The sequence below is a fragment of the Falco naumanni genome, chromosome Z (genome assembly GCF_017639655.2).
Source record: "Falco naumanni isolate bFalNau1 chromosome Z, bFalNau1.pat, whole genome shotgun sequence".
NCBI classification, from domain to species: Eukaryota; Metazoa; Chordata; class Aves; order Falconiformes; family Falconidae; genus Falco; species Falco naumanni.
Genome location: NC_054080.1, coordinates 43,337,209 through 43,358,449, shown reverse-complemented (window position 1 = coordinate 43,358,449; position 21,241 = coordinate 43,337,209). Strand labels below are relative to the sequence as shown.

General features: G+C 40.9%; 1 protein-coding gene across 1 annotated transcript in view; it reads right to left on the bottom strand.

The window, feature by feature from the left end:
* Positions 1 to 15,948, bottom strand: part of RASEF (RAS and EF-hand domain containing) — a 36,240-nt gene extending 20,292 nt beyond the window's left edge. Inside the window, exons 1-3 of the mRNA XM_040580776.1 lie at positions 15,517 to 15,948; positions 3,805 to 3,951; positions 2,930 to 3,020 (exon numbers count right to left, since the gene is read on the bottom strand). Of these exons, the coding sequence (XP_040436710.1) occupies positions 2,930 to 3,020; positions 3,805 to 3,951; positions 15,517 to 15,878 (600 nt within the window). The 5' untranslated portion in view covers positions 15,879 to 15,948. The remainder of the gene's footprint in view (positions 1 to 2,929; positions 3,021 to 3,804; positions 3,952 to 15,516) is intronic.
* Between the last annotated feature and the right edge of the window lie 5,293 nt (positions 15,949 to 21,241).

The following is a 21,241-nucleotide window of genomic DNA, read 5'->3' as shown; positions in this document are numbered from 1 at the left end:
TAGGTGTATACATACATACCCACACACAAATCAGAGTATTATACCCTATTTTTCAAACTAGCCTTCTATTGATATGGAGAAATAGTGTGAAATGGGGACGATGGACACCGACTGTGATTGAATATGTCTACTCAGGACTGTGGGTATGGTGACTAGTCATGGGTGCGGTGTCTGGTCACATAGGCACACAGCTCTGAGGAGACACCTACAGTTTTGAGGAGACGCCTGCCCTTCTTCCTCTAACAAAGGGGCTATTTTAATAAAGAATGAGAAAAGGATGAGAGATATTCCAATGCTATCTAGAGGGAGGGAGTGCTAAGTTTCCTTGCTGAAGAAGATCAGAGGGTCACAAGAACATGAATCACCTACAAACCTGCAAGACCACCACATTCCAAAAAAACGGACTGATAAGCTAATTAACATACGAAGCGGGGTTTAGGTAACGAATATGTATAGGCGTTAATTGAATATTCATTTGTTTTATTGTATAAATGTGAGATGGTCCGTCATTTCGGGTATGCACGCTTGTGGAGGAGCGATCCCCCGTGCATCTGCGCGCAATAAACATACCTACTTTATAACTTTCGAGTTATAGAGTCTAATTCCGCACGTCACTATGACTCAGCATACACTGTTCTAATAACAGCATTACTGTGCCCCCATCAGTCAGCTACTTCTTGTTTGCTTTTTTTTTTTTTTTTCCCAGTTTCAAGTGTTGGAATGTTACAGGCCCATGTTCACTAAAACTGATGACAGCATCTTTAGCTTCATACCTTACTTGTCTGAATATCAAACCAAGTACCCTGTTCTGGGTTTTATTTTAATCAAAACAGAGAGATTTTGAAAGGAAGTTACATCAAGCACAATGAGAACGGTGTGTTTAATTCACAAGTATGTGTTTAACTCACTCCAGTCACTCCCCAGAGACTTCAGTGCAGTTTCACAACACAAGAAACCAGAATGCATCAATAATACATGGTGCCAATAAGACAGGTTGAGTTTTCACACAAAAGACAGAGGTGGACTTTGATCAGAATTCAGTGCTTTCCTGTAGGTGATGCTGACATCCGTGTGTTAAAAAGATAAAGTAATCAGTTTAAGCTGGATAGTCTTACTGTTGGCACCTATCTAGGACTCCTAAGTATTGTTTGGTAACTATTTGTTTCCCTTGAAGAAACAAAATACAGGATAGGCTCAACCTGCAGATACTATCATGCAGAGACAGGTGTCAAGGTGGTATGAGTGAGATCACTCTGACAAACAATCCCTTTGAGTACAGGCAGTAAGGTTAATGGCTTAGTACAATCCCACAAAGTAAATATCTTACATTTACTCTCAGGGCGTTTTAGGAGGTGGAGTATGTGGAGCTATGAGCTACAGGGAACATTTAGGACTGAACATGAAAAGAGCACTGTAAGAAACAAGTTACAGCCCACTTTTCATATCTAAAGCTAGGCGTGAACAGTGAAATGGCAATCCACCCTCGGTGACAATTGAGGAATTTTTAGAATGAGAAACACAGACTAGGTGAGGCTCATACATAGCAGATGTGTTTTACATAATGCTAGCCCCTACCTGTGGATCTTCTCCCACTGGGCAAATACACACACCTGAGTCATCTTTTTAGAGTAGTGAAAAAGAGTCTTCAGGGCTTTTTTCAGAACAGAAGTTTTCCAGAACAAATGTATTTGTTTTCTAAACATAAACACTTAACCTCTTTGGAAATCAGAAGTTTATCTCTACTGAGAGTTCCATTATCATTACTGAAAGATATTATAACACGCTTTTTTTGCTGGGGTGATATCTTTAACATTTTTATGTCATTATGTTTTGTTTCTAGGAAAAAAAATTGAGGTTTTGGTTTTGTAGGAGTGTTTCTCTTGTCTAGAAAAAGATGCTGTTTGAACAAAATCTATCAGAATACTGTTTACCTTCACAGATCAATTATTGTGAACTACTTAAAATCAGCAAGTTCACAGACTGCACTTTGTTGCTTCTGAAGCTGCAGATGCTTTGGTGAAAGAACCCATACCAAATATACAGACATTTAGTATATTGGGTGTCCTACAAAGCAATAATTATTCCCATAGTATGTTTTAATTGGTGCATTCCTCATGTCCACATTAGAACACTTTCACAAACTGTTATTCTTATGCACACTATAAAGTTAGGCTTTTCTTATGTGCATTTATTTAGTAACAGTTCAACACAAAGCAAAGAACACAGGGTGATTTTACTGTACTGCTTTCTGCTGAGAATTACATAGCCACATGTGGTTCTAATAAACCTTTGAATGGGTAAAGGGAAGAAATTCTTATACCTTCCTGTCAAGACTACAAGCCAGTTGAAAGAATGTCTAAAATTTGAGCACATTGAAACAGAATTTACCATCAACTTTGGGAGGTCCAGGCCGCCACACACTGTCATCACAATTACACTCTCTTATGTCTATAACTCTTCAAATTATAGTTGCAGGATCAGCATGGGAGAAAGAAAGATCACCAATCCAGGCAGATATACAAATTAGGAAGAAATTATCTAAGCATTAATTTCTACAGAAATTCATCTGCTAAACGAACCAGATTCCATTTGTTTATGGTGAAAGGTCATCTTCTCCACATCCATTTCCAATACTGGTCTCAGAAATAAATCCATCTAGGCCAGCATATTCTCTCAAAAAAAAAAAAAACAAAACCTTTTTTTTCTTTTTTCTTTTTTTTTTTTTAGTTTATTAAATCTGAGCAGCCATTTCTCTTCGAGAAAGCATTAATACATTTTAAGTCTCATGGATAGGTTGTTTTCATCCAGGCCCTGCCTTCATCAGCTTTGATTCAGCCCATCAGGATCAAAAACACACCTGGCCATCAATCCTGCTTAAGACTGCTGAGAGTTTGGTAATTATGAAATTCTGTAAATATAAAATACTCACTTCCTTTTTAACTTTATGCTCTGCAGCCTGTATCCGTTGTTCCATCTCTTCCTCCAGCTCACTGAGCTGAACTGCTGCTGTATCCTGAGCTCTACAATTTAAAAGTAAATATTCTCTCAGGAGCTGCCCTCTGACTTGACAGAAACATCTAAAACACATCTGCCTACCTCAGCTGAAACAAATTAGACAGACAGACAAGGACACAGTTTAACATCGCCCAGACCTTGAAACTGGTATGGTTGGGAACCAAAATCAAACTAATTTGAAGATACGGGGAAATTAGATTTTAAATAGCAGCTGACAGCCAATGATTAGTATGAAATACATCATGTCTCCATTTTTAAAATTAAGTTACAGAGATAAAAGGCCCCTCTGGTTATCCCATGAAGAGACTTCAAAAGAATAACTACAGCAACTAGAATTACCCACACATACAAGATCTCTGTCCTGAGCTAATCTGTTTGGTTTTCACAGTGATGATGTGAGATTGCAAATGACAAGTAGTTACAATAGGTAAATACATCCCTTGAAGCTGAAGAAGGAAACATATCGTTTCTAAAATGAAAGTATAATGCTAAAACTCAAAGCTACAGCAAAGGAAGAGGAGTCAAAATGTTTTAAGACACTAAACATAACAATACAGCCTGCAAAAACTTGGTCCAGGACTTACCCAAAATATGATCAGGGAACCATTTAAAAGCTGCTGTATGTGCTTATGCACATGTGCGTGCATGCTGACATGTGCATGCTGAACTCAGTTTATGGAAATACTCCACATGACATATTTTGGCATTAACTCCCAGTAGTTTAATCCAACAAAGTGTGATAGAGAAAAAGTAACTGCATAACTGAAACAGAAACATGACTCACTATACCTTTTTACCGCACTGGCCAAAGTTTCCATCTCTGTGCTTTGAAGTTTGATCTCTCGAATGAAGTTCTTAATGACATGTTCATATGGCTGGATCAATCTTGGTTCCACTATGTGTATGTTCTGATACAGAACACTGACCTGCTCTTGTCTGAAAAGAGAGATACCATTTTAATGCACTCACTTGGAACAATTCTAAATTATGTTTACCCCTCCTGCTTCTCTACTTTAGCTGCTGCTGAAGAAACTTTTTAACTCAAGTAAATTTTTGTACTTCTGTTCATGGTGTATTGAAAAGCATGCCGCTGGACCAACTTATAATGCATATCAAGTTTGTTGGTGGCTCTAATGTTAATCGTAACTTGTGAAAAAGTTTACAACTTCATAAGAAATGAAAATGGGTATGAATATCAACAACCTACGTTATAAAGGTTGTTTAAAGGGGGCAGAGGGAGGTGATCATACCTCCTTCATGAAAAAAAGGTTTAATGTTCCCTCAGCTGTTGGACTTCTAGCAGTATTTACCTCTCTTGTATCAGTGCATGGCAGGGGCACAGCTGTAGGGGAAAATGAGAGTACAGCTCTTCGGTTTAAGACAAATTATTCTGGTCCAGACAACTGTACTCTTCATAATGCCAGCCCTGCTTTATACCCCAAAAAGTTCATTGTTTTAAGAAGTAAATCCTGTATATGATTCTCACATGAAAGATAACAGCTGTATCTTGTACAGCAGAAAGAAAAAAAAAAAGTTTCTGTAGATCCTTTAGTTATTAAAAACCCTCCTGAAATCCTGAAATGTATACTGCTTCTTAAAAGCTGCCCCAATAGAGGCATAGTATATTCCAGTTTCCATTTGATCTGGAAATTTACATAGGCTGTATACAGTTTTAATTGTCAAAGCAAAGAATCTTGACAAGACACTAAAACAAAGAACAGCATATGCATCAAAGCATTATTACACAGGTTACTACATAAAAAGCACTGATTTCTGGTCATACCACTAGTAATGCCATGCAACCCTTTGCATTATGTGACAGCTAGGTTCCAATACCTGGATTACCATAACAATATACCAGAGAAAATTCCACAACAGAATTTAGCAGTCCCAAGGAAAACTGAAGCTGATTGCCACATAGACTATATACCAGAACACGAGGTATTCAAGAACTTAAAAATTAAACAGAAAAAAAGGAAAAGGGAAGAGAAGGTCTAGAAAGGTGGAGGAACAGGCCAGTAAGAGGGAAATACAGCGTATCAATGGCAGAAATACAAACAAAAATAACGTTTTGCAAGTTCTAGTCTAAACCATATCTAACATATGACGAATACATGACCTCTTTTTGTTGTTAAAGGAAAGCTTAAACTCCAATTTAATGACCCTCCTTGTTTGTTAGCTGATGTTTTCCTATCTTCTGTGGAGGCAGTGCTACTTATTACCTTCACCATGGGCACGGTATCAACAATCAGTATATACTCTGTGCATTTTTTCCCACTTGAAGCAATTCCACAACTATGATTATCAGTACTGCAGCACTCTGCTCCTTCTATGCGATTTCCCGACCAAAGGTATAACTTGTTTTATTTACAATAGTATCGTAATTGTTACTATAGCTCAGATTCCCATTTTAATCAACTGAAGTATTTCAAGACACTGTAAGGTCTGTTTCCAGCTGAAATGCTGAAATCCATTTCAATATACAGAAACATAACAGCAGCACAAAGAAATATAGATTTATCGATGCCAGGGGCATTTCTGGATACCTACATGTTTCTGTCTTGCAAAGGGCTTCCTTTACAAGACTAATGGTTTAGCTATATTCAGTGTTTCCAGAAGTTAAGTTAAAGTTAATGTAGTGCTCTGAATATTTTCCAGTGTATGCACACAATTTCTTTTTCAAAACATGTTTTAAGACAAGAGTAATGTCAAGGTTTGTGAATAGTCACAATAATGCACAGCCTTACCTGGTCATCAGATGCTACAAACTGTGTATAAACAGTATATCATTAAAGAACTCCCCAAATGTATGTTTACTCAACTAATAATTCACATTTTAAAAACTGTTAAGGACATTTTCCTTAGCAGTAATTTTGCACTAGAACAACACTGACATTATCAGCACCATCAGAAATTTAAAACTAGGAAAAAACAAAAAGTAAAAATAAGATTGTACACTTAAAAACTGCCTTCCTTTCACTCTGTACTATTACAACACACAAATGTGAGATTTCTGCATGAAAGGGTTTACTGCACAACAGATTTTTGGAACAGTTTTGATAGTACCATATATCGCAAAGTAAGTCTGAGGTTTGGATTCAACAGATGGATACAGCAGATTTGTAGAACTTAAACACTGACTTCCAAGGACACACAGACAGACAAACAACAAATTCAGTATCTCAAGGTGTTACCATTTACAGAATCCCTACCACACTTCCATTAATGTTGGGTAGGCTTGAAGCTAGAGCCTGGCTGTACTTCAGACATTACAAAATGTAGTCTCTTCATTTGAAATTCTATTTATTTTCGATAGCTGGTAACCTATGCTGCATTTCATAAATTCCTAGCACTTCAGCAGTTGTCCTTCAGAGCTGCAAACTGCTCACCAAAACAGCCAATAAACTATTCCAGATTATTTCAAATTTTAGATAGACATAAATACTGTGCATACCCAGAATTAGCTGCTGAAGAATGTCACCTCTTCAAACAGTGTGAATACACACAATGTCCTTTAAATAAGTCACATGTAAAATAGAAATGGCACTAGACACAGTGAGATGGACAGTTTACCAATCTTCCAAGGCAGATAAATTCAGCACAAACTAGCTCAACATATATGATTTTTAGAACTATGAAATACACACATGAAATCTGTGTTCTGAAACTTTATTTTTCCTTTAAATTTCACTAACAAGATGCTTAGTAATAACCTTGTTCCCTAGAAAGCAAGCAAACAGTAGGAAAATTACTTGTTACTTGATACTAACATAAAATATTCGTTATATGAGCAAATGTTCTCCTGATTCTCTTCCAAAAAAGTCACACTGGATCTTTAAGGACCTACATAACTTTTTCATAAAATTATAGGGCAGGGGTCCTCAAACTTTTTAACCAGGGGGCCGGCGCGCGGATGCAGTGGCAGGCAGCCATCTGCGGCTGCTTGGTTTCCCCCCCAACCCCCGGCGGGGGGAGGGGGCAGGGGGGTCTGTAAATACCGGGGGCCGGATTGAGGACCTTGGGGGGCCGTATCTGGCCCGCGGGCCGTAGTTTGAGGACCCCTGTTATAGGGTTATATTGGTACTCACTCTTTCTCACCCTATCTTGTGCAGGATTAATCAGATGCCGCCTTTAAATCAAATCAAGCTATATCCATGACACTACAAACTTCAAACTATACTACAAATCCTGTGTTCAAAAATAGCACATTTATAATGTTAACACCAGCGGCTTCCTACCATACAGATTATTACAGAAGTAGCAAAACTGAAGATACAGTATCTTATGCTGATAGGATTAGAAAATCAATTAGTCTGGCCTTTCCTTACTGTATTTTTTGCCAGGAGCAGAAGACGTTTGCAATGAAATATCGTAATGTATTTCTGCAACTTTCATTCTCTTTACAATAATGCTACAGCCACTCCCTCTTGCAGCTTCTTTTCTAAGTGTATGCAAATAGACATACCAGAACTGAAAATAGAAATCAGTATCTCTGCTGAACCTCTGCCATACAGCTAAGTCTGCTTTAAGCTGCAGTAGTCAGAAGCACAATGTAGTTATTGTGAGTGTATTCTCCCTCTGTGATACAAAAAAGCCTGTTCGTATTTATTATTCCTCCTTAGTCCAGTGACCAGCTACCATCCAGATGGATTCAAAATATCTCAGTGACCCAGTTTTATTAGTCAGTACTTAGGCTTAAGAAGCAAAACTATACCCACACAACCACAGTTGTGCAGGATTCTGGAAAGGGCCTGGAAGGTTTTTTTAGATTATAATCAGCCACTGAAATTCTCAGTGACACCTGAGTGCTCCTATGGCAACTTTACAGGAAATCTTAATTAAAAACATGACTCAACAACTACTGCAGCAACAAAAAAAACAGAGGAGAAATAAAAGGCATGCCACAAAATTGATGGGACTCAGCTTAATCACTTATGCCTTTGCAATATACTTTCATTAATTGGGAAGACTGCCATTGATTTAATCACTCCAAGTATCCGTGATGAATTAGCAGCAAGCACAGTGATAGTATTTTATAGATACACAGTATTTTAGAAGGATGTAACTATATACACTCTATATGAACATGCCATAACTATTTCATGATTATGAGGGGAATTGTTCTGAATTGTCTCTTTCCATATTTTTAATCACTCCTCGGTTTTCACATGCTTTGTTAAGTATCAGTGACACTACTGCAGCAGGATAGATTAATTTCAGTGAATATTGCCCAATTTGTTTGTTTGTCTCCCGTTCTATTTCTTTCTGCAAATTCATTAGTTACTCAAAATTACTTATCAAGAAAGGTTTCACAAATGGATTTCACCAAGCTTACTCCTGAACTCTGAATACTCTGTCCTTTTTCTGGACAAAAAGGTAACTAGAATGCTCCTGCTTCAGTTTCAGCAAAATGAATCAGAAATGCTCAGGTTTGCCATTTAAAACTGGTCTTCCTTAAAATCGCTTTTAAATGGATTTAGCTGCACCCCTTTAAGCTCCACGCTAACACAACTGTAGGCATTGACAAAAACTAATGCATAGAAAGAGCATTTTTTTATATAGGATATGAAAGAAACTGTCCCTTGGGACCATCTGGCACTATGGTTACCCTATCTACCATACATGCCTTTCTGCTGCTTCTACAAAGTACAGACAAAACACTAGAATCCAAACAAATATAGTATTCTGGCCAAGTACTGTTCTGGCTTTATCCTACCTCATCTCCAAGGTTTTATAATGTAAGCTGTCTGTACAATTAGTAAGTGTAATTAGTCAATATTTGCACTTCACAAGTTAACTTAAGCAAAGTTACTGTATACACATAGTTTCAGAGAGTTCCTGAGAGAATTACAGAACAAAAATAAAACTGCCCTGATGATAACACAATTTGTAGTATGATAGATTTAAAGTACCATGGTCGAATACAAGAAGAGGGGTGAGGGGGCTGGGGGGGTGTTAAAAAAGAAAAGAAAAAAACCAACATTGGGATTAGAGATAACAGACACTTAGATTATATCAAGTGGCATATTTCATTTAACCCACAGAACTATGCTGCTTCATAACAATTCACAGCACTATTTTTGTTTGCTGAATGTACAGTGACCATTTGCCTAATGATCCACACTCTGAATGCAGCTCAGAGGGAGTTGACAGAATTTATCAAAGAATAACTCTACAGTTGCTCAGTATCTTACATGTTCCCTACGTACCTGCCAGAGAGAGAATGTTATGTTACATGGGCCCCTTAGTCTGACCCCAAGGGTAGTATTTTCAGTAGAGTTTTCCACCAAAGATGTACGAAGTGCAATAAGCCAGTGGAAAACTGGAAGAAATCAAAGATGTCAGTGATGCTATAATACCACTTGTCCTCATTCACTTGGTGAAGATTCAGTGTTTCTTCCATTGCTATTTTGTGTATGTTTACTTGGGTCTGCTTTAGGAAGGTGGAGACTAACCAGTTGACCAGCACTATTTCAGGGCCTCCTGTGCAGAGCACTCTGGGGAGCACAAAGCAGCAAAACAAAGTAAAAAGCTCACTTAGGTGGGAGCTGCACGTGGGATGTCAGGCTTAGCTAGACAAGGGTTGTCTTGAAAGGCAAGAAAACCAGACCAAAGCATTCACCAGCCAGAAAGGTTTTGTAGGTCCTTCTGCATACATCCATATCTTTCTCAACACTATCCCTTACCAATTAGTGACCTTTGTCTTCACTTCTATCTTCTTTGTTATCCATGTTCTTACCTACAGACTTAAGGTCCCCAAACACTTTCTCTTTGTTTTCTTGACCCAGAAGTCTTTCAAGCTCTGGAAAAATACCGTATGTATTTTGTAGGTGCAGGTAAAAGCAAAGATAACCATCACTATGCTTAAAATTTGTTTTCATGCTGATAATATACTCCCAGTTCCTGAGTTTTACAACACTGTTCTAATAGTATCTTCCCAGTGTAGGTGAGCTTTACTCTCAAGACTTCTTGCTGCTCTGTTCTGGTACAGGCATGAAGGGACAAAGTATAAGGTGGTCCAAGATGGGAAGGTCTGAGCTGGGTGGTCAAAGCAAGAGAAGCATTATGCATCTGATCACTGTCCTTACATGGACAGAGTGTAAGACCAATAGCCCATGTATGCCACCAAGAGACAGAGAAAAACCTTTTATTGAAAAGCAGGCACATTGGATTTTCCATCATATCAGCCACCGGAGAAGATCGACCAAATCTGTTTCAAAGTGGAAAGGACGTACTTTGGTCACAGCTGAGTGTCTAACACTTTCTCCTAGATTAAATGCATTGAGGAAAAATAGATTACACTAAATCTTAATACGGTGTAAAATTCAAGGTGTGCCTCAACCTGAAGCACGATGGGTTTCTTTAATACTACCTTTTCTTTTTCTGTATCTGTCCCTTCAGAAACAGGCTGCATTGAAAGAAGAACAGATCTGCAATGCCCAGATGAGAGAGCCTAGGCAAGGGCTGATTCCCAGGGAAAGGATTTTTAATGTTTCCAACGAATAAGTACAGTTCCCTTCCTAAAGAGAGAGGTGTGATTTGGAGCCAGTGGAGCAGAGGTGGAAAAGACTGTGGGACAGGGAGGAAAAAATGAAGTCTGTGGAAAAGGAGAATGCTCCAAATGATACCTTATGACAAATGATCATGTGACATGAAAATACCAGGAAAATAAATGCTACAGTGCTTAAGTTATCTAGCACAGATGTTCTCATTAAAGCAAAAAAAAACAAAAGAGCAGTAAAATCTAAGGTAGCTCAGAAAGTCTCCCAGCTCACAGAAAGGCATCCATCATAACCTCCAGCAGAGCACATTTGTCTAACCCCTGTCATGTGATGTATCAAAAGACACAATTCTCACAGCAGAGATCCCCTCTCCAACACTGTGACAAAGGGGGACCTGGCATTTGTTTTTCCTCAGCATTTGCCTTCATCCCCTCTCCAGGGAACATGCTTCAGCTTCCAAGGAAATCTCTCCAGTGCTGGTATCATGGCTCATCATCTCTTGGAAGTAAGTAAACCACTAACACAGCGTGATGCTGTGCTCTGTATTGACTTTGGTAAAAATCCATCCTAGCTTATGACAGCAAGAGTACAACAGGTTTGGACATTTTTTTTATGCAGCAAAACCCTTCTCCTTTGCTGTAGCATGGCAGTATACCCCAGGAGCATCACCTGTCTTCACATTTTAAGTAGCTCATGTTAAAAACAGCACTCTTCTCATTCTATCATGTCCCCCAGATCCACATTTTCTATACAGCTCCAGATGACATGACTGAGCCTGAACTGTTACCATAATCACATTATGAGACCTTGGAATTGCATGATGCATAAAATCTCATAGTCTGGCAGCACCGAAATTGGAGTCCAATGAACAGTCAGCTTGGCCCCAAGTACAAGGCACACAGGTAAGTCAGACTCCAAAACTAAAAAGCAAAGCAATGAAGTATTGAGGACCCTCAGAAGCATAAGAATTTAACTCAAAATAGGGATACAAACTTTCTCCTCCAGTTTCATCCCCCCATTTGTTCTCAATCTAATTTACTTCATTTTCCAATCAGATTATCCAATCTGCCAAACATCACACAAAAAATTGCCTGGCAGGGTTCAAAGAGACTCAGTTTACCCCAGAGTGATCCCACACTACACATGAATGGACACAGCACACACAGTCCCAAGTTTTTGTTTTTTCTGCTTGAAGGACTTTGACATTAAAATTTCAAAATCTGTTTTCTGCGAAGTTTTTTGCTTGTAATTTACAGACACAGATAACTGTTGTAGCATTCATAAATACAGGTTTTCTCTTGTCAGTGGATGTTGGATCATTGCCTGTTCAAGCTAAGGAACAGAAAAGCATTGCCATTAGGAGGCTTTCCCACACACATGTGGAGGGAACCTTCCAATCTTACCACTGAAATCCAAAGAGATCTGAGTTTGGCCACATACTAAAAAAGAACGCAACACCCAGTAACACAGCCAAGGGGTAAACCCTTCCAATGCAGACGGTACAGGAGCTCTCAATGCCTAGAGCACCAAATCAGTAAGTTTCTTAACTTTTTTTGTTTACTCCTGTACCATTGCAAATACTTCTTAGCAGAACAAACTAACTAGCATGCCTGAGTTCTCAGTAAAGCAGATCTCCCATGGCTTACACAGGTATACTCCAGTTGCCAATTCAATAGATATAAACCAAAGGTATTCAACCTTTTGTGTTTAATTACTCATTATACCTGACTGAATACAACAACACAGAAAGTTATCTGCCTTTCAAATGAAATGCATGCCCCCCAAAAGAAAACAAACCCTCCACACAATTCCACTAAAATCTGACTTCACACATTAGGTCATCAACCTGGAAAGAGCTCCCATTTGTTTTGTGTTACAGGCACAATTGCCCAGTGAGCAAAAAGACTAAGACACAGTGACCACCTTACCATGAGATCTAACTGAATTCAGTCCCAAAAATCTGTTCAAATGGAGAGGGAAGGAGCAAGGCTGAAAAAAAACTCTCTGATGTTACTCTTCCTGTTTACCTGTAACAAATACAGCCACAGCTCCAGTACAGACTCGGATGATTTAAAGTGTAAGCTAACCGAACTGTACAGCTGATACACCAAACTACAGAGAGGCAGGATCCATCCCATAGTAACACTATGTTTTTTAAAACTAATTAAATTCAAAATATGCTTACTGTAGCATATGCTTATTTTAGTATCTGGAACAAGGCAGTACCTGGCAGTAAACAATGTGGCATCTCATGTCTGCTACTACATTGAGGACTGGGTCAGGACATTGATCTGTTACTGTGTTCACACCCCGTTATTGAGACTCAGTCACAGAAACACAGAGGCTGAACCGTGTGTATTGGTATCAGTGAAAAATTTCCCCTTGGCTTCCATGGGTGCTCCATCATGCCCAGGAATGATAGAGACCACAGGCGTTTACTGAGTCATTTTCTCCTGACTTCAGCCCTGGTTTTAGCTCGCTACTTCCACCTGATAATGCCTTGTTTCTCACTATATAAATCACAATAGCATCAAAGCACATGTGCCAGTGTTTTGCTAGACGGGGGTCAGAAGGTATAGCGTTTTGAGGGACTGGACCCCAAAATGATTGAGATAAAAAGCACACAGGATCGAGATTAAAAATATGGACAACAAACTCCATTTATCTACGTTTGAGGAGTTTCTTCTTTGTAATCCTTTCCTCATGGTTTTCAATGCCAATGTTACAGCAAACATATAAAAAGTAATAAACCAACTGTTTTAGAGTATTGAAGATGCAGGTATGTTCCAAACTAAATCTGTTTTTCAAAAGTACTGCCTTTCCTGGAAAAAAAAAAAAAAAAAAAAACACCTTAACTGATAAGCAACTAAAAAAAAATTAAAACAACTTAAATAAAAAGACACACAACTTTTTTGAAGTACCAGCTTGTACTTTACATGGCTTTGCTACATTCTGTTGCTTAAAAACTCTCCTATGCCCAGACTCCTCAAACAATTACAATAAATTCATTACTTACACAAGTGGTCCTAATAATTTCAGTGGGACAACTCACATGAAAGAAAACTTACACATACATTTCAACAAAAAGACATGCGGGCCACAAATGGAAAAAAGTTTAGCTTTAACACAGATCTGCTACTAGCACTTCAGGACAGGAAAAAGAACAAGAAAACAAAGGGCACACTGTTCTTCAGCTGACGTTGGCACACACCTAATAAATACAGCCAACTACAAAGGATGTTCAAAGCTATTTATAAAGCTGAACATGAATAGGAAGCATTTACATCAAGTTACTGCCCACCTGATACACATGTATTTAGCTATCAAAATCTAGGTCTGTTTGCAATTTTTATACATAAGAAATTCATCAAATGACATTGTGTCATAATGAATTTAACAAAACTAAAGGACACGTCTGCACTGTCAAGCCAATGAAAGCTATTTCCATTCCTTCCTACCACCCTCTTAGACAAACAACTGGACTATATCAAACTGCTGCTACAACATAGTAAACCAAGATACTGAGATAGGCTTATTACCAAAAGGATGCTTTCACAAGCCACTACTCTTTATGAGTCAGGTTTTTTCCATCTCCTGTTGAGTTTCTGTTAGGTTTAGGTTAAGTTACTAATTGCTTCTGCAAGTTTTCAAACAGCACTTTTGTTGTTCTCTTCCTCTAGGAAGCAAGTATGTAGCAAGGAAGGCGTCATGAACTAGGTAAGAGAGACCTGCATGAAGTTACTGATATGCCTGAAATGGAGCAATCCAGTAAGACTAACCAATGTTTCTTATCCTTCCAGCCCAAAGAGAAAAGAACAGTTTAATCCAGTTGTGCATGAGTAGCAGGTTGAGTAACTGAAAATTTCTCTGAAGAAACTTTTCATCTCACAATCTGAACTCATTTTTTCAAAGTGGCTAGAACCAGATTATTGGGGTAAATAAGAACTGAAGGTGCACTATACGGAGACTGGTGTGATAACAATTTGCCAAAGATTTAATACATGCTCTTGTAAAACAACATATTGCACGTTCAACTCAATTGTTACAAAAATCACACCAAAACTAGTGTGCTCTTTATTAGCTTCCGTATACCTCATAGCCAGGATCGGCTGCAACTTTACACAGTCTCTCTGGATATACTCACGTATGAGGTTTTATCAACAGCCTCTCAGTTAGCTCCCAAGCCCTTAAACTCGGATTGTTTGTTTTCTATCTTAAGTTACAACTTCTACACGAAGCAGAATCACTCTGTACTTTTTATGGCCAACATTTTCATATCGATTTAGAGAACCTTTAGTGCTATCAGTAATCTTTGCATAGATTATTCCAAACGACCAAAATGTGCCTCTGTGAACTGGAACCAGCTCGGTACTGACAGACCCGTGGTAATCCGGTTCCATCCCAAACCAAGCTGCCATCAGTTCTCTTCACCCCGCTGACTGGAAGGGCAAAGACCCCCACGGGCTCGGCCAGCTCCTCCGCCCGGAGCCGAGCCTCGGCACACGGCTAACCTGCGGGCAGAGGGGTGGCTTGGTCTGCCTCCGCCAGGAAAAGGAGGACAAGGGTGCACGAGAGCTGCAGGCGGGCAGCAAAAGTGTCATTCACGGAACTGGCCACACTTGGCGTCCCGTGGGTCCCACCGGCCGGACTTTTCCCACGTGGGTGGCTCCCCGGCACGGCCGCGCTGAGGAAGCGAGCAAGCGGCTGCACCCTGGAAAAAGAGCTGGAAACCCCCAAAACCGGGAAGGAGCTGTGGGGACGGCCCCGTACACCCGCAAGTTAAGTTCAGCGAGCGAGGGGTCCGGCTGAACTCCGACATTGCATGAGCGCCGGCAGCAAGCTGCAGCCAGGACGCCGCTCCGCCTCCGGGGGGCAGCGGGGGCGGCTGGGCGCCGGCAGGGTCAGCCCCGGTCCCCTGCGGCCGCGGCCCCGCTCCCACCGCCGCCGCGCCGGGGTCGGCGCGGGTGCAAGCGGTGGCGCCGGCGGGCCCGAGCCTCACCTGGGGATGTACCTCGCCTCGTCCCCGAGCCGCACCTCGAAGTCCCTCCACGGCTGCTCCAGCCCCGCGGCAGCCCACGCCGCCGCCGCCTCCTCCTCCTCGCCCCCCGACTCGCCGCCGCCGCCGGGCCGCCGCCGGGAGGCGCCGCGGAAGCCACGGGCGAACTCCGGGAAGGTGATGGCCCCGTCGCGGTCGCTGTCGAGCCGCTGGAAGATGGCCTCGGCCTCGGCCGGCCGCACCCGCAGCTCGGCGCAGAGCGCCGCGAAGTCCTCCCGCTCGATGCGGCCCGAGCCGCTGGCGTCGCAGGCCAAGAAGAGGGCGCGCAAGCGGGACAGCTCGTCCCCCGCCGCCTCGCGATCCATCGGCCGGGGCCGGGGCGCGGGTGCTCTGCCCGCTGCCGGGACGGGACGGAACGTGGCTCGGGCACAGCTGCGCCGCCGGCTCGGCGGGGTGGGATGGGCCCTACTCCGCCCCGGCGCCCCGCGGGGCCGGGCGCGGCCGGGAGGCGAGGGGCGGGCCGCAGGTGGCGGCTCTCGGCCGTGGCAGGCGCCGGGCCGTGCCGGGCGGCCCGCGGCACAGGGGCCGGCCCGCCGCGCCCCCGGGAGGCAGCAGGAGGGCCCCGACCCGGCGCCGGCAGGTGCCGGCCCCCTGCCCCGGGCTGCGCCGCCGCCCCGCCGCCGGGCAGGGTGTCCCCCGGCGCCCCGCAGCCCAGCGCGGGCCTCGGCGCAGCGCAGGTTGCAGGCGCGTACCGCCCCCTGCAGCGCGCGGGGGCAGCCCCAGCGCTGTGCGGCCACCGTAAGGCGTTAAACCTCATCTCTGTTGTCCGGCACAACAAAAATACTCGTTACGTTCACGGACGACAAAGATCCCAGGATGACCCAAAGTTTCACTAAATTAATTCTTGCTGACTACGAGTAATCTTGGAGTTATATGTTGCCGAGTACGCGCTCACTGCTGTCCCATCACTAGTAATTTAGAATTTACATTGTAAAAATACCGGTTTAAACCGAAAATGTGAAAGCTACATTGAAATCAATAACCAAAGGAGCCAGATTTTCAGTGCTCTCTATATAATATATATATATAGACAGGAGTTGGACACCTAACCCAAACTTCACTGGAAGCAGTTAAGGTTTAACTTTTTTTTTTTTTTTTTCCACTTCCCTGCACTTATTCTTGTTTATGTCTAACTGCAAATGTAAATTATGTATACCAAAGCTGTGCTAGAGTTAAACAGAATACAAATCCAACTATCAAAACAGTGTTTCCTTATTGACAGAAACATAGCCCAGGGCTAAGTACGTGATCCAGCAAAGCACAGGTAGTGCAGCTGACCTCTCCTCAGAATAAATCACATACTGAAAATGGGAGCTCTAAAATACTCCTCTGCCTAAAAGGTGTGGAATGCCCTCAAAGGAAATTATCATTATTTTACAGTTTTTGATTGCTGTCCTTTCAGGCTTAGACAGACTCAGTCTATAATCCTGCCAACAATCTAGTCAATAATTTTTTTCCTGAAATATTCCATCTTATTCTAGAGAAGTATAGCTGTTAAGAAATTTGGAATATAAATTCTAGCTTTAAAATATCAGATATCTGAAGGACTTCCATTTATTATTTTACACATTCTTGTCACTACATTTCTATTACACAATTGTAGAACTACTAAGAGTAGGAAAGTGGTATCATCTTCATGTTCTGAGTCTAGCAGAAACCAGTGTATTTGTAAAGCAGAGTTAATTTAACAAAAGTGTTTTTTCTGTTCCATGGTTTCTCATTTGCCCACCAATTTTTTGTACCCAAAGAGTATCGTGAAGCCCTTATGGCACTGATGAAGCAATCAAAAGGAACAAACTTGTCTTGCTTACATACACCAGCTCTCTGTTCAGATGAGTGAGGACATTTGGCTTTCAGTATGGACAAGCTCCTGAGCTGAACTTGGAAGACCCTCATCCAGGGCTGAATGTGTCTCACAAGACCAGCAGGGAGTTCCCACTCAAATCAAATGTGGTCACCTTCTTATTTGCTCTTGTGGCTGCAGGTTTGTGAATTTATGTTTGTCAATAATCCTTATCCTGCCCACTCTCTTTTTCACTCTGTTGTGTGTCTCTCTTGCGGCAGTGGCTACTTTTGACTGCTAAGCAGAGGGCATAGGCTTTGAACATACAGCACACATCTTTTATTTTTTTCTGAGATTTAACATCAACTTTTCACAAACTTTTCTATTCAATCCTGTTTTAATATGGCTTGGGGTTTGACCATCCTGCTGCAAAGGTCTGAATCTTTATTTTCTTTGAAAAGTTTATATGTGATACAAGTAAATAATAAGGAAGATTGAAAACAAATGGAAATCTTCACATTAATATTCAGTTTTGAATCCAGCCATATAAAAGTCTTGCAATATTTTCCAATGCAGTGCCTAGACAGGCCATATTTCTGCTTTTATATGCAGGTAGTCCCTTGTGTATCCTCTTTGGTATCTCCCTTATTTCCACTGTTACAGGAGTTTTGTCATGCACATCTCAGGCACTGGCTTGAGGTATAGTGTGTCATTTAGCACTGCCGTGCCATAGGTACATCCTGCAAAAGAGATGATGCCTGCAGTGTTACACAATGCCATGCAACCAGTGTTTGCTTGGCAGGCCATGGTTCAGTCAAATGGTCCCAACAAAACAGCAGAGAGATAAATAAAAGAGCATTTATTTTATGAGACCTAAGAGTGAGTCATCAGGGCAGGATTGCCAGCAGGCAATGGCAAAACGGTGGTTTGTTCTGAAATTTCTATCTGAAATTATGCCCATTCTTAGAAGGACCTGTCCCTTCAAATGCAGCTCTAAATTAATAAAACCAAAGCACTGTTTCTGTGGTCTAGTAGTGTGGAGAAGTTCTAAATTCCTAAGTAAGATACCAAAACTACAGATACTGATAGACCCCACGTGCAATTTTCAGTTTTTCTGTTTTACTTCCCTGTGCCATGAAACAGACAAGCTGGCCAGAGTACCTGCTCAGCTGCAGAAGCAGAACAGAGCGCAAAATCATGCTCCTGAACTTCAAGGAGGCCTAAGAGAACACAGGAACAAGAAGAGATTAATTGTATCACTACTAAAGTGTCCTATTATACTAAGTGGGAAAAGGTGGGTTTTGATGTTGTTACAGCGGCAGAGGTTAAATGGAGCTGATCGATGAGAAGAGACAGGTTATGTGTGGCACCACATGACATCAAGACTGTGCATTGCCCCAGGACGCACAGGAGCAGAGAAGCTGAGCTGGCTAGTGGGATAAGCTACAGAACTTTTAAATACTATTTGAATACATGTGGTCTCAGAGTAGTTTTGCAGAACTGTGCAAAAGCGCAGAGAAGTTGGAATGGTGTGCTCCAGGCAGATCCCATGCCTGAAATAGCAGCCTTCTTCCTATACCTCTCTATATACTGTTTTAGGACTCTTACATACATGCTAAAGGAAGACTTTTGCTTGGAATACCAAGTATTTTGAAGTTAAGAAATAGAACATAAACTGGAAGAATTGTTCAGTAGTTTGTTTCTCCTTATTATTGTATGTGGCCTTAGGCATTATTTACAATTTAATGCACACTATTCAGACCTTACTCTGAAGACAGAGTATCTATTTCCTATAGTTAATATAGTTAATACATTGCATATGTTAACTAATCTTCCCAATATTACATACAATTAAGAATGTGAATGGATTCCCCTATGGTTGCAATAACTCTCTTATTCACCTTTGTCTGTTTTACATTTGGACAGTTTAACAAATTTAGCACAAATTGTGCAGTTTACTTGGAAAGTAAGATAGAATTGACCAGTAATATAGAAACATCTTATTGAAAACAGTCAATATTACACACATGTATAGTACTGGCCACAGCAACGTGAAAACTAATTAATTAAACCTACCTCAATTTCTCCACTCACTGACACAAACTTTACCACCTCTGCAAGCCGCCGTATATCTCAAAACATCACAATCCCAATCTGGAGCTCCATCTCTTCCTTTTGTACCTGTACCTGTTTATGAACCTCGCCCTCCCCCTACCATCAGGAAGGGAAGCAGGCAGGTGAAGGACATGGTGAGAGGGTGGCATGCAGAGTGGAGTGGCTCTGGGAGGTCTCCAGCAGATGGGCCATGGTAGTGGTCCTTCCCCCCTCCATTTCCCTTCCCTGCCTTTCTCTACTGTGCCTTCATTTGCACTTTTTTGTGACTTTGATGGCATTTTCAGCTGTTCACTCAGTTATGTCCAGGCATGCACCTTGTATGAAGCATATAGGATAGGTGCACATACTTAAATGCCAAGTCTGGCATATAGATCGTTGCTACATACTTTCATTCCCTGCTGTATAATTTGTAGTGCTTCTGAATGTGACTCACTCTTACTCTCTTCAGTTAAAAACTAAGGGTAATGTGTTTTAACAGGCATCTATGTAGACTGTACTTCTCCAATATATTACATCTTTATAACCTCTGAAGGGGAAAAGGCATAACCTATATCTTTAAAACTGAGTCCAAAGCAAAGAAATAAAGAAACTTGCATAATATTGCAAAAAAACCCATAATTTTATGCTTTCACTTTATAAAAAAATGAGACACAAAGTGACATAAAAGCTCTTTGTCAAAGCAGAGATACATTTAAAAGCCAAAAACGTGTCTCAGGATACACCAAATTTTTCATTCAACTGAAATGTTAGCAGTGAGGTTATGAAAGACTTTTACGGTTTCATTGATTTCTTTAATGGACTCCAGACCATGGCTGAAGTGGAAACCGTTCAGATGAAGCATCTTCAGCCTGCAACAGAGAAAATGGAACATTAATAAAAGAATAGTGAAGTAACCAAGGTGCTTTTACAGAAATTGTTAAGTATTGGCGGCAAAGGAGTTATGGACATTTGACATCCTTTTTAAAAACATGTCTGTGTGATCAACAAAATAGCCAGCATGATGCTGAAATGACCAATAATGCCTGCTGGAACTAGTTTGAAGGCATTAGCAGTCATCCTCATGCTGCTCTAGCAACCATATTCCAACCCCAGAAATAAGAAAAAGACTGTTGTAAAGACATGCTGTCATGTTGCTAATTCTAAAAATCTGTAATGGTTTTGAATAACATAAGCAGCTACCAATAAATACTTGTAAATTTCATTTTTTACAGGAAATGTTTTTCATCATATTTTCATCAATTTTTTATTCAGTCCTATTTTTAAGGTGTTTGTTAGGAATCCTAACAAATACTGTGATTTTTAATGACAAGAATACAAATGCAGAATTGGCTGAGTGATATGCAAAAGTCACCAAAGCCTAAATTCCACCTTCAGGTATCGAAGTAACACTTACTCAAAACCAGAAGGGCAAATGAGGCTGACATGCAAAGTTCCACAACCACCCTAGAAAACAGAGGCTTTCCTTCCCTTGTCTTTTCAGTCCCATTAGGCTCAAAGAAATCCAAGCTGCTAGATCCATTTTGCATTATTTTCTTGTGGTAAGGCTGGATTGCTACAACAAGAAGTAACTGTGTTGTTCTGTGGAAGGAACACCAGATCACTGCTTAATTTCTTATTGTTTCTTTCTCCATAGCTGTAAAAAAGTTAATCTAAAGCAAAATTCTCTGAGTCCATTCATGAAAAGAACTGAGAAGAAAAACAGTTATCTTCTGTGCACAGAGAAATAATATGTTGATGGACAAGTCATTTATTGCATTAAATTGTTACACA